Source organism: Bos javanicus, chromosome 6 (assembly GCF_032452875.1).
Source record: "Bos javanicus breed banteng chromosome 6, ARS-OSU_banteng_1.0, whole genome shotgun sequence".
NCBI classification, from domain to species: domain Eukaryota; kingdom Metazoa; phylum Chordata; class Mammalia; order Artiodactyla; family Bovidae; genus Bos; species Bos javanicus.
In genome coordinates this window covers 59175960-59189781 of record NC_083873.1, presented here as the reverse complement: position 1 = coordinate 59189781, position 13822 = coordinate 59175960, and the positions used below count along the sequence as shown (strand labels likewise).

Here is a 13822-nt window from a genome sequence, read left to right as displayed (position 1 = left end):
TCAGCAAGAAATAAAAAATACTTGGGTTTCTGAAATTTTGCCCAGTTTTTTAGTGTTTACCCTGTTTTATCTGTGTTCTTGAAAAAAGGATCTACAAGCATCAAGTATCGTTAACTGATTTTAAAACCGCTTGGCCTTCTTGACTTTGGTCAATATCCTATCAAAAAGTAATTTACTGTAATAGATAAGTAAAATTATAATGTTGTGCTTTAATGTATTTTTACTGAAATTAAATGATGGGAAATGAATTTTACAACATAAATATCTGAGTAGATGGTATATTACTACCAGACATACTCTCAGAAAATTTTAGAGAATTCACGTTAACTCTTTGATGAAACAAAGCACATACCAAGTGTTTACCATCTTTTAGATTTGACCATCCTGTTCTAGGGAGTATCATGAGTAGTCTTGAATTCTATTTTTTCCCTTGACTTTAAATACATAAATATATAGCCTGCACCATCCTTAGCCCTTCATCCTGCTACTCCAGTGAGAATCAATTCCATCTCCAGGCTATAGTAACTCACAGGCCTGCTGAAAGCTGGTTATAAATGTCCTAGAGACACAAAGTAACAATCAGTTTGTCATCTGAAACAATTAATACAAATCCTAACAGCATAGCCTCTTCTAATGATGAGTATCAATAGAGGCAGGAGTAATCCACGTACAGAATAACCCACTTCTGAAACAATTCAGTCCTTTCCATTGTAAGAGGCACCCTTTTCAGAAAGATTTTTGTGCTTATATGAAAATTAAAATTACTACTTTCAGTATCAACTACCTCTGGATTATTCTAAATTTCTGAATCAGAATCTAGCCAAAAAATGTTATATTTTCAAATAAATAATCAATTAAAATTAACTCCAATTCACTTTTAATCAATTAAAATTAACTCCGATTCAAAGCACAAATATAATTATACTGCACTTATCAACATACACTCATCACTATAAAGCTGTCTAGTAAAACTATCCACCTGGTTCCTTTCCTTATTTAAAGTAATGTGGAGGCTTAATTGCCGGTCCATTGCTGAGTACCCAGAAAGAAGATATAAACCATTTTCAGGGGAAAACACACATGCATTTATTTTTAAGAATTCCCAGTAAGGGGGGAAAAAAATTCAACATCTTTAAAAATGTGTTTATTTTTTAAAAAATCAGTTGTGTACAAAAGTGTTTCGTAGTTTTTAATTCTCAAGACAAATACCCAGCCCTCCACCCCCAGCCCACCCTGCTTCAATGGTCTTTCTGGTAACCCACCCATTTTCCCCTTACAGGAAGTTAACGGCTCAGAACAGATCCTCCTATAGAATTTATCATCACTAACAGATTGTTTAGAATAGAGATCTAGAGAAGCTAACAAGCAAGATTCTTTCTCGGTGAGGTTAATGAGTATCCCTATAATGGCAGTAGACTTCCAGCAGACACCACAACAAAGCACCATCAATTGCTGAAAGCTAAAAAATAGATATTATTTTCAATAGTATTCCATTTTCTATTGGAAAAGTCTTTAAATTACATTAAATAAGTCTCTTTCCCCCCAAAGAAATAGTCTAGCTTTTATTACGATGCCTGTAAAAAGTAGGTAACAGCAAGCACACAAGGATCATTTAACAGCACAGTGCAAATGATTTCTGAATCCATTCACCCCCAGGACCAAACTGATAAACTGTGCCACATCTGATTATATACAGCAGCATTGAATATATACATATACATATATATTCAATGCCTGGTTGAAATAACCAAGCAAAAGGTGACACATTCACAACTTAACATTTAGACGATGATCACAGGTTTATGAGGGTAGATCAGTCCCACAGAACAGTAACAGAACAAATGGGACAAGTGAGAGACTGACATTTCCCTAGCCCTATGCCACAAGACTTTTGACCCATATTGCAACAGTGCAAATAGAACATGTGACATAGTATGCAGACAAGGCAGAAAAGTCACACTTTAAGAAAAGGCTATTTATCAGTAAATATTTCAAGTTAACTTCTTCCCCAGTGATAGTAAACAGCTGATGTTAAGCATTTATTTTTAACTAGTACTAAAAGAATGGAAATGCAAATTTTCAAAATCAATGGTTCGTACAAGTAAAAAGTGAGTCATACATTATTTTGTAAAAATCCATGAAATAAAGTTAACTGTAAACAGCTTCCTCTTTCCTATCCAAACACTGTTTCCATCTATGTACAAGAAAGTATACATGGCTCCAACTGTCCCATGCCCAAATCTATCTCTAAAACAAAACTAAAAAAACAAAGTTTCTGTTTCCTGTGTTACTAACAAGGATCGTGGACACATTATTACACCCCTATTGCAGAGTTTTAAAAGCTCAAATCAGGCATACACTTAGAGCTAAGAATTGCTTTTCACACTGATAAACTTGTTAAGCAGCAGTAACACAACATGCTGCATTCTGTACTGCAAAAATAAGCAATATGTACTTTATCTGCCAGTTCTTTCTCATGCTTTAAAATTATTTTGCATAGTTTTATGCACTATCAGCAATCACAAATGTGAAACACTTCCCCCAAAAAAGAAAAAAACCCAGCCTTTCATTTCACAGAAAATGCTTCTCAAAAGCAAAATGGTCAGAATATAAACACACATATATATACTTGAATGCATATGTGTTTATGTAAATCACAGCCACAATTCCAAACATTTGGGGGAGCCAGCATGGGGCATCTAATTTAGTACCAAGTTCCTCAAATATTTATATACCTTACCGCATACTTATTTGGATCACAAACTGCTACTTATTCATTCAGTCTGTACTGAAATACTAACACAACTAATTATTTGTTCTTTTAAAAGTCAGACACACACTCAGGAAATAGACCTGATCATCACAGAAGACTATTTGAGTATCAGTGACTTGTAGCAAATTATCTGCCCAGATGGGATAAAACTACACATACATTTAACTATAATTTTTGAAGCCTTTACAACTAACAAATCACAAACCATTGAGAATTATAAAAATAATTTCCAACAGGGTATGCTTTCCCTAGACCTGTACTTATACTGTTCTTTTTCTAAACATATATAAGACAAGAGAAAAAAGCAAATGCGTTTATTTTTATGTTTGGGGAAATAAATCTACCTGTAGAAAATAGGAAAAAAACAAACAAACAAAAAAACCCAGTAAGAAGGCGATAGTGGGAAATGTACCAGAAAACAGATAATCACATTAAATGTAAATGAGGTAAATTTTTGAAATGAAAATCCATTATGGAGAACCTCTCATACCAAATATTGTAGTTTTCCATTTCCTGGACACTGGGGATATTGAATTGCAGCTAGATGAGTATACCCTAAGGGGCTAATGTGCATAAAAGTCATAAGCAAGTTACAGCTGCCGCCAAGAGCAAAGCATACAATGCTTGATCCTTAGTAACTTCTGAGTTCTCTCTCTCATTTGTCAAACCACAGGACAATTAAATATACCCTGATAATACAGGCAAATAGTAAACTGGGTAGAGGTGTTTGATATTTAAAATAACGCAAATATTACTAACATTACCAAGCCACCCTCCACTAAACAAAACAAAAAAAATTAATTCTAAACAACGATGGAACAAAAACTGTCCACATTTTCACACAATTCCAACCTTACCTCAAAATATAAAGAAAAGTACATGGTTTTAGCTATTTAAAATAAATAAAGAAAATCTTGTTTCCTTTGGCATCTTTAGAAAGTAACTAAATTACAATTAAAGAAGGTGATTGTATAAAGAAATTTATACTTAGGCAAACAAAGGGGAAAAAACAGCAACTTGTGTTTAGTATGCAATAAAATCAACTACAAGAGTTTTACTACTGATTAGGAAAGCCTTACAAGTTTCTGGAAGAACCTTCACATCTTAACATTACAATATATTTAATAATGGTTCTTTTTATTGCTTCTAAGATTACTGAGAAGTCAAATGAAATTATGCTGAATTTATGGTTCAAAACTATTTTCCAAACACTTAACCATTATAATTTAGGATAAATAACACTTGAAGAAAGCAAACTTTTTATAATATGACTTTCCATATACAGCCTTACTTTAATTCATTCAGATTTCATTACATTTTTGTTATTTCTGCATTGGTCCTGAATATTTAATAAGAACTGTGTTTCTACGTATAGAACTGCCTACACAAATCCATTTCACCCTTCATAAAATGTTCACATTAGTGTTAAAGCTTGCAAAACTAATAATTTTCAAACTTTGAACTTAGAGTGAAGTGTAACTTTAATACGTATAGAAAGTCTGACTATGTACAAGAGAAGGTAAAGTTTTCAATTCTCATATTATCAGAAACATCATAAAGAAAGCTAGATTTATAACACACTTCTATTCCTATGTGCATCTGAAGTATGTACAGTAAAACACCAACACAGCTTTCATGTGTTAACAGGGGGAAGTGCAAGCAATCTCTATAAAGCCAAAATCAGGCTAAAAAACCTGCAAACAGTTGATTTCATCCTTGCAAGTTCTCAAAGAAAAATTCCACCAGTTCAAAAATCGAAAGATGTTAAATTCACTGAAAAATTAAGCTGGGTTCTTTTCATTTAATCTGGGAATACTGCAACATTAAGAATTTACTGTTTTTACAAAAAAAAAAAAAAGAAACAAAATTGGCAGCTCCATTTTTACAACATTATTTACTTATATAGGAAAGTTTTAAGAGTGGAGAATTGTGACAAAACATTCCAAATGGATGACCTAAAATGGAGCAAGGGATACTGTCCTTCAGCACATTTCCCCACCAAATATTGAGAAATTTAATATTAGAATATTAGCTGTGTGTGGAAAGAGGGGAAAAACAGATATGTTGTCATAGTCTGTTGACAAGGACAAAAAAGGCTCTGACTAAGTCACCATCTTCATTTCTGGATAAATCTCATATTGAAGAATTCTCAAATGCTTAAAATGGTGGTCTTTTCAGCTACCCATCCTAAGAAGTCAAGTACAAGCATGCAAGTAAATTCACAGGCACAGAGGATCCATGTTAAAAACAGTTAAGGTAGCTGTGATGCAACACCAACAATTTGAATGGCCCTGACACACTCAAAATATTATCTTAATTATTCAACGAAATCCTGAAGCAAACTCTTGCTAGTCTTGGTATACTGCTAAACACTAAAGTAGCATGTTTTTTCCATGGTTTTAGCTTAGCTCAAAAGAATTTTTACACTATTAAGTAAGAAAAAAATTAAAGTATTTCCCCTTTTTAAATTTACACAGACGTTTAATTAGCTTTATTTACAGAGCAGGGATTTTTTTCAGTCTCCAATGGTGCCTAGATAACATCATTAGGCAAGAATGCCAGTTTAAAAGAAATCTATGCAGAATCCTAAAAATAACAGATGTTGATGCTCCTCCAAGAAGGGGCAAGCTTGACTATATCAGCATCTCTCTTTATGTTTCAGTTACTCAGAAGCAATTCTGTTGCAGTCTCTACATCCCATGATTTTGAAGACAAGGCCACTATTACCGCATTCTGTAGAAAAGAAAAGGGGACAAAATAAAATCTCAAGGAAATATTTTTAAAATACTGTATCACTCACTGTCTTTATATTAAAAAAACCACACCTTGTTTTTTCATTTTTAAGTTACCTTGCACTTGAAGTGCATTAAAAACTCTAAAACCAACGACTAGAGCTTCTTTGGTGGCTCAGAAGTAAAGAATCCGCCTGCCAATGCAGAAGACACAGGTTGGATTCCTGGCTGGGGAAGATCCCACATGTAGTGAAGCAACTGAGCCCGTGTGCCACCGTTACTGAACCTGTGCTCTACAACCCAGGAAGTCACGACGATATGTGCCGCAACAAGAGAAGCCATCACAGTAAGAAGCCCGCAGGCCACAACTAGAAAGTAGCCCCAGCTTGCAGTAACTAGAGAAAAAGCCCGAGCAACAGTGAAGACCCAGCACAGCCAAAAATAAATAAATAAAATTATTTTTTAAAATAAAATAAAATCAATGACTGAACCAGCCAAAGTTTAAAAAAAAATCACTAGTTTTAATAACAAAGTTTGCTTATCAAAATTAGATTTAGAGTACCGCTGAACCACTTTTGTCAGCCAAGGATTTGCAACAATAATTTAACAAATAAATAAAAATCAACATGCCTTTATGTACTTACCCTATCAAAGCCCATAGCACATAGGTTTTCTATTTTTTTGGTGTACTCTGGACTAGAAACTGGTGCTCCAGCATACACATGTGCCCAAAGTCGAGCTGTCTGTTTGAACATTTCAGGATTTTGTTTGTACTATATGGGGGAAAAATTGATTGATATGACAATGCAGTTATAGTATTAAAAATAGGAACTCATCTCTTAATTGCCTAAAAACCTGATTTTTCTAAATAAATGTAGATTAGATTTTTTAAATGTGACTGATTCACTTTCCATAGCAAACAAACTATGTCACTGAAGAAAAGACTGTTTAACGTGAACCTGCAATTCACAAGTTGCACTGATGAAAGAAAAACAAAGATATATAATATTTATCAACTTTAATCTCCAATTTCAACAAAGTAGTAGAAAACTAACACTAAATGGAGTTATCAGAGATGCCTCTAATCATCGTGCAGTGGCAAACATTACACAGATAAACAGAATTACTAGCTTCTAAAATTAAGTGGACAGTAACTAATAAATGTGACCAATTTTTGTATTAATCACAGCTTGGGCTAGAATACAGAGAGTTGGCTGTTTTGTGAGAGTTCTATTACCGTAGTGATTTAAGGAAACTCCATGTGCAATCCTAACTTATAGCACGTTTTGAGATGATTATGAACTCACGACAGAGCACTTTTTAAAATGTAAGATTCTTCATATGCATTGGAAGAGGTAAATTTATTCTCAAGTATTCTGAGACTACCATTACTTAATAAAGCAAATTATAAATTTAAAATATTAAATTTGCTTTAATATTTCTTAAGATGTTTTATACACAGAGTATTTCTATACATTAAAATTATAAATCTAGTTTCTACCATTATTAACAAAGAAATAAGTGAGACGACCCAACAGAGTCAAAAGAAAACTGAGTCCAATCTCAACCTCTGAGGCTCAGAACTCAACAGGAAATCAAAGCTGAGGTCCAAGCCATGCTTCTATCAAAACTGAAATCAATAGAACATATATAACATGTTAAACCATAATTCTAAGCACTCTATGGCAAATAATAGTAGAACATATTAACAGGAATATACATAAAATAGGGAGTGAACAGTTTTTCAAAGGAAAGGAAGAAGTTTGTAAAAGGAAAAGTTTTCTTAGGCAGGAAACATGACAGACTGGGTGGAATGACATGTAGGAACAACAATCTTGAATAGCGTGAGTTTGAGGAACAGTAAGAATTTAGAACTGTGGTGTTGGAGAAGACTCTTGAGAGTCCCTTGGACTGCAGGGAGATCCAACTGGTCCATCCTAAAGGAGATCAATCCTGGGTGTTCATTGGAAGGACTGATGCTGAAGCTGAAACTCCAATACTTTGGCCACCTGATGCGAAGAGCTGACTCATTGGAAAAGACCCTGATGTTGGGAAAGATTGAGGGCAGGAGGAAAAGGGGATGACAGAGGATAAGATGGCTGGATGGCATCATTGACTTGATGGACATGGGTTTGGGTGGATTCTGGGAGTTAGTGATGGACAGGGAGGCCTGGTGTGCTGCTGTTCATGGGGTTGCAAAGAGTCAGACATGACTGAGCGACTGAACTGAATTGAAGAATTTAGGACATAGTTCAAATCATGGAGGAACTTTTCAAACTAAGTACTTTGGATTTACCAAGTAGGTGACAGTAGAGGTATTAATAGGTTTTAATAGTAAAATGAAATAGGATTTGAACTTTATAAAGCTAACTGCTATCAGTGTAGAAGGTAAAAAGAAAAGGCTGAAGTAGGAAATTCCATCAGAGCAGTCAAATGAGAATTTTTAAATATGTGAACGAAAGCAGTTAGAGAAGTATTATGACAGACATATTGAGATATGAGAGAAAAGGAGACATAGAGAAGTACTCCATATCTGTGACTTGGATATATAAACAAGCTGTCTGTAGAAGGATGGACAGGTTCACAGGGTTTAAGAGTCTGCTTTCAGTTATGGGAATGTTGCACTAAGGTACTCATGGGATATTCATATAGAGCTCTCTGGTTCCAAACAGGTTTTTGGGTTTAGGAGAAAGGTCAAGCCTGACTATTGTATCAACATACAGGTGGCAACATCAGTGTGGATATGATCATCCAAATAAGAGTATAAAATGGAAAGTGAAAGAAAGGATGTAATAAGAACTGAGGAAGTATATTTAAAAGAGAGGAGAGGGAATTCCCTGGCAGCCCAATGATTAGAACTCCACACTTCCACTGCAGGGGCAAGGGTTCCATTTCTGGTTGGGGAACTAAGATTTTAGAGGGTGGGCAACATGGCAAAAAAAAAGGGGGGGCTGAGGGAGTAATGGTAGGAACTAAGAGGGAACAACCACAACTACAAAGACAGGAAGAGAAGTCAAGAGATGAAAAAAACTTCTGGGTTAAAAAAAAAAAACAAAAAATCTTACAAGGCTCAATAAATCCTAATGGTTTAGAGTAGGAGCTGGCAAACTTTCTTATAATAATTATTCAGGCTTTCAGACCTTGTGGTCCCTGTCATAATTATTCAATTCTGCCACTTTCTGCTGTAAACAAATGGGGGTGTTCCAATAAAACATTATTTACAAAAACAGCCAGTCTGGTTGTAATTTGCTAACCTCTGCCTTGGAAATCAAAGATCAGAACTGAAAAATATTTATTCCATTTGGCAACAACAAGGTCTTTGATAACCTTCATCATGCCACTTCAGTGCCACAGCTGGAGCTGATTAACAGTATCATCAGGGAAAGATCATCACTGAATTAAAAGACAAATGGACACACACATGAAGTAAAATGTTAAGCACAGAATCAAGACAGTAGGCAGATAAATGGGTGTTCACTATGTAATTCTTGAAAACGGCACAATATATTAGAAAAAAGTAACTGACTGTACTGGGTTTATTTAATACACCCAATTAAACTACTATGGTAAAAAAATCACTAAATTAGGTTTTCACTATTATATGTAATATAATAATCTCACAGCAAGAAAGGAAACCATTTCCAGATTTAGTTTCAATAGACATATGCTTATGTTCTAACACTGCAAACCACTAGATAAGGCAGTCTTTCAAAAGTAACTATCTTACCTGATTTGCTACTACTGCATCTTGTGGATCATCCGGTTCTGCAGCTGCCAGCAGAGCTTGTAATGACAACAATACCGTGCGCAGAGTCATTGCTGCTGCCCTAAAATTCAAAACAGGAAGATATCCCAGTTGAAAACAGTTTGCATGACAAAGTAGATGTTTTCTGAAGAAATATGAAAACTGCTGCTGCTGCTGCTAAGTCGCTTCAGTCGTGTCCGACTCTATGCAACCCCATAGACGAAGCCCACCAGGCTCCCCCGTCCCTGGGATTCTCCAGGCAAGAACACTGGAGTGGGTTGCCTTTCTTTCTCTAATGCGTGAAAGTGAAAAGTGAAAGGGAAGTCGCTCAGTCGTGTCTGACTCTTAGCGACCCCATGGACTATAGCCTACCGGGCTCCTCCATCCATGGGATTTTCCAGGCAAGAGTACTGGAGTGGGGTGTCATTGCCTTCTCCAATATGAAAACTACTGGAGCTAAAAAAAGATTTTTATCTCAATCATATAATATGAAAACTACTGGAGCTAAAAAAGATTTTTATCTCAATCATATAATTAAGTCTTAGAAATTTATAATTATATATCTGCCTACCATACATATATATGGTATGGTAGGCTTAGCCTGACCCCAGGATTAAACCTGGGTCTCCTGCACTGCACGATACTTGATCATCTGAGCCACCAGGGAAGCCCAGGGATGTAAGAAGTACAAATATATATATATATATTAAAACAAGTAAATCTTTCTGTTTCTTAAGATAACTCAAATTGCCTTAGCTCCTTCTGGTCAGCTTTATCTACTGACTTAACTTTCTATCCATTTCTTTAGATATAAACTTAAAGTGACAAAGTAACATGTGAAACTTCCTTTCTGTGTAACTCTAAGAACAAGATACCATCAAGCAAATATCCTTTACTTTCAAGAAAGTATAAAATTACTTGGAGAGCACTATGCTTAAGTGATATGTCACACACACAAAATATAACAACATTTAAATGTGTAATCTGAAAAAGAAAACAAACTAGTGACTATAACAAAAAAGTAAAAACTAGTGGTTAGCAATGGGAGAGAGGAGAAGGGAGGGGCAATATAGGGGTAGGGATGTGTTAGTGTTAGTTACTCAGTTGTGTCTGACTCTTTGTGACCCCATAAACTGTAGCCCCTAAGCTCCTCTGTCCATGGAATTCTCCAGGCAAGAATACTGGAATTAGTAGCCATACCCTTCTTCAGGGTAGCTTCCTGACCCCAGGATTAAACCTGGGTCTCCTGCACTGCACGATACTTGATCATCTGAGCCACCAGGGAAGCCCAGGGATGTAAGAAGTACAAATTATTAGGTATAAAATAAGCTGCATGATATATTGTACAACAAATTCCACGGACAGAGGAACGTGGCAGGCTAAAGTCCATGGGGTTGCAAAGCGTCGGACACAACTAAGCACTCAACAGTAATATAGCCAATATTTTATAACTACAAATGGAATACAACCTTTAAAACTTGAAAATCACTACACTGTATACCTGTAACTTAGCAACTACAATAAAAAATTTTAAATGAATGAAAGAAAATAAATCACTCCATAACATTCTGAAAAAAGAAAGCTTTTTGCTTAATATTCATGCTTCTAAATGTTTATAAAGCAAATATTTATCTAGAAAATGCTGCCTACCTAACCAGAAAGGATTCTAAGCATTTGTTAAAAAATTATTTGACCAGTTACTATATAAATATTTATGAATAGTGAAATAACATAATAGTGAACTATTTTAAATGTAGAAGATTATTAAACAACATGTCCATTTTCACCACACATTCAGTTCAGTTCAGTTGCTCAGTCGTGTCCGACTCTTTGCGATCCCATGAATTGCAGCACGCCAGCCCTCCCTGTCCATCACCAACTCCTGGAGTCTACCCAAATCTATGTCCATTGAGTCGGTGATGCCATCCAGCCATCTCATCCTGTCATCCCCTTCTCCTCCTGCCCCAAATCCTTCCCAGCATTAGGGTCTTTTCCAATGAGTCAACTCTTCCCATGAGTTGGCCAAAGTACTGGAGTTTCAGCTTCAACATCAGTCCTTCCAATGAACACCCAAGACTGATCTCCTTTAGGATGGACTGGCTGGATCTCCCTGCAGTCCAAGGGACTCTCAAGTCTTCTCCAACACCACAGTTCAAAAGCATCAATTTTTCTGTGCTCAGCTTTCTTCCCTGTCCAACTCTCACATCCATACATGTCTGGAAAAACCATAGCCTTGACTAGACGGACCTTTGTTGGCAAAGTAGTATCTCTGCTTTTAAATATGCTATCTAGGTTGGTCATAACTTTCCTTCCAAGGAGTAAGGGTCTTTTAATTTCATGGCTGCAATTACCACCTGCAGTGATTTTGGAGCCCCAAAAAATAAAGTCTGACATAGATAATTCCAAACCAGTCTTTTTCAACTGGGTTCCCCATTTTAATAAGAGAAGAGAGATAATTAAGTATAGTCTCAATTTCCCTAAGAATGGTTATATAAATAGTACCATCTCATGCTTAGGAAAGTTAATTTATTATCAGCAACAAATTTCTTGATGAAATGTGTTTCATACAGTTTCTACAAACAGTAGCATCAGTATCACCTGGGAACTTGTAAGAAATGAAAATTCTTAGCCTCATCCCAGATCTACTAAATTAGAACCTCTTGGGTGGTTTAACAGATACTCCAGGTGATTCTGATGCAAGTTAATTTCCGAGAAATACTGCTTCAGTGCATACAACTTAAAGCTAATTGAGAAAGGCTGTTCTAAACTAAAATAAAATCAGTGTCACAACATAGGTCTATATTTTATCTATTAGAAAAAAATTATAATACAAATAGTTTTTTATCTAAATGCTGTTGGAACTGTCATTTATATTAAACTCCATAAAATGCAAACTAATCTATAGTGACAGCAGATAAGTGGTTGCTGGGAGATGGCGGAGCAGGAAGTGTGGAAGTAGCAATTACAAAGGAACCCACTAGAAAACTCTGGAGTATGTTGATTATGTTCACTATCTTGATTTGTGACAGCTTCATGGATGTATATGTGTCTAAACTTATCAAACTGTATATTTTTAATGTGTGTAATTTAAGGTCAATTAAACTTCAATAAAATTTTCAAAAGTTGTGTTTTACATGAAAAGATGCTCAACATCACTCATTATCAGAGAAATGCAAATCAAAACCACTATGAGGTACCATTTCATGCCAGTCAGCATGGCTGTGATCCAAAAGTCTACAAGCAATAAATGCTGGAGAGGGTGTGGAGAAAAGGGAACTCTCTTACACTGTTGGTGGGAATGCAAACTAGTACAGCCACTATGGAGAACAGTGTGGAGATTCCTTAAAAAACTGGAAATAGAACTGCCTTATGATCCAGCAATCCCACTGCTGGGCATACACACTGAGGAAACCAGAAGGGAAAGAGACACATGTACCCCAATGTTCATCGCAGCACTGTTTATAATAGCCAGGACATGGAAGCAACCTAGATGTCCATCAGCAGATGAATGGGTAAGAAAGCTATGGTACATATACATAATGGAGTATTACTCAGCCGTTAAAAAGAATACATTTGAATCAGTTCTAATGAGGTGGATGAAACTGGAGCCTATCATACAGAGTGAAGTAAGCCAGAAAGAAAAACACCAATACACTGTACTAACGCATATATATGGAATTTAGAAAGATGGTAACAATAACCCTGTATACAAGACAGCAAAAGAGACACTGATGTATAGAACAGTCTATGGACTCTGTGGGAGAGGGAGAGGGTGGGAAGATTTGGGAGAATGGCATTGAAACATGTATAATATCATGTATGAAACGAGTCACCAGTCCAGGTTTGATGCACGATACTGGATGCTTGGGGCTGGTGCACTGGGACGACCCAGAGGGATGGTCTGGGGAGGGAGGAGGGTTCAGGATGGGGAACACATGTATGCCTGTGGCGGATTCATTTCGATATTTGGCAAAACCAATACAATATTGTAAAGTTTAAAAATAAAATTAAAAATAAAAAAATAATAATAAAAAAAGTTGTATTTTAAAAGCTCCCACCTTGCCTTGTATCCTATATAAAAATTAACACAGAGAACTATGCTCAATATCTTGTAATAACCTACAATGGGAAAGAATCAGAAAAAGAATATGTATGTACAACTGAATCACTTTACATGTGAAACTAACAACATGTTAACCATTCTTCAATTTTTGAAAAATTAGGGGAAAAAAAGAGAAAAAAATGAGTTCAAAATGGATCAAAGTCCTAAAGCTAACACTAAAACTACTTTTGGCTGCTGTGCCTGGCTTGTGGGATCTTAATTGCCAACCAGGGATCAAACCCCACACCCCGTAGTAAAAAAAGTGAGTTCTAACTAGTGGACTGCCAGGGAATTCCCAAGACTAAAACTTATTATAAAACTCTCAGAAGGTGAAACATAGGGGGAAAGCTCCATGACAGTGCAGCAGGCCATGATTTCCAGCATATCAAAGGACAGGCAAAAGCACAGCTAACAAAATAAAAAATAGAAAAACTGGTCTACAACTATATCAAAATTAAGAACTCCTATGT

At 35.8% G+C, this 13822-nt stretch overlaps 1 protein-coding gene across 2 annotated transcripts in view; it reads right to left on the bottom strand.

Moving 5' to 3' along the window:
• Positions 1-4618: 4618 nt before the first annotated feature.
• The window catches only part of UBE2K (ubiquitin conjugating enzyme E2 K), a 76043-nt gene continuing 66839 nt past the window's right edge, over positions 4619-13822 (bottom strand). For both annotated transcript variants that reach the window (XM_061421187.1, XM_061421188.1), the window contains 3 exons: positions 9233-9332; positions 6150-6278; positions 4619-5506 (listed from right to left, as the gene is read on the bottom strand). In XM_061421187.1, coding sequence (XP_061277171.1) covers positions 5432-5506; positions 6150-6278; positions 9233-9332 — 304 coding nt within the window. In that variant the 3' untranslated portion in view covers positions 4619-5431. The remainder of the gene's footprint in view (positions 5507-6149; positions 6279-9232; positions 9333-13822) is intronic.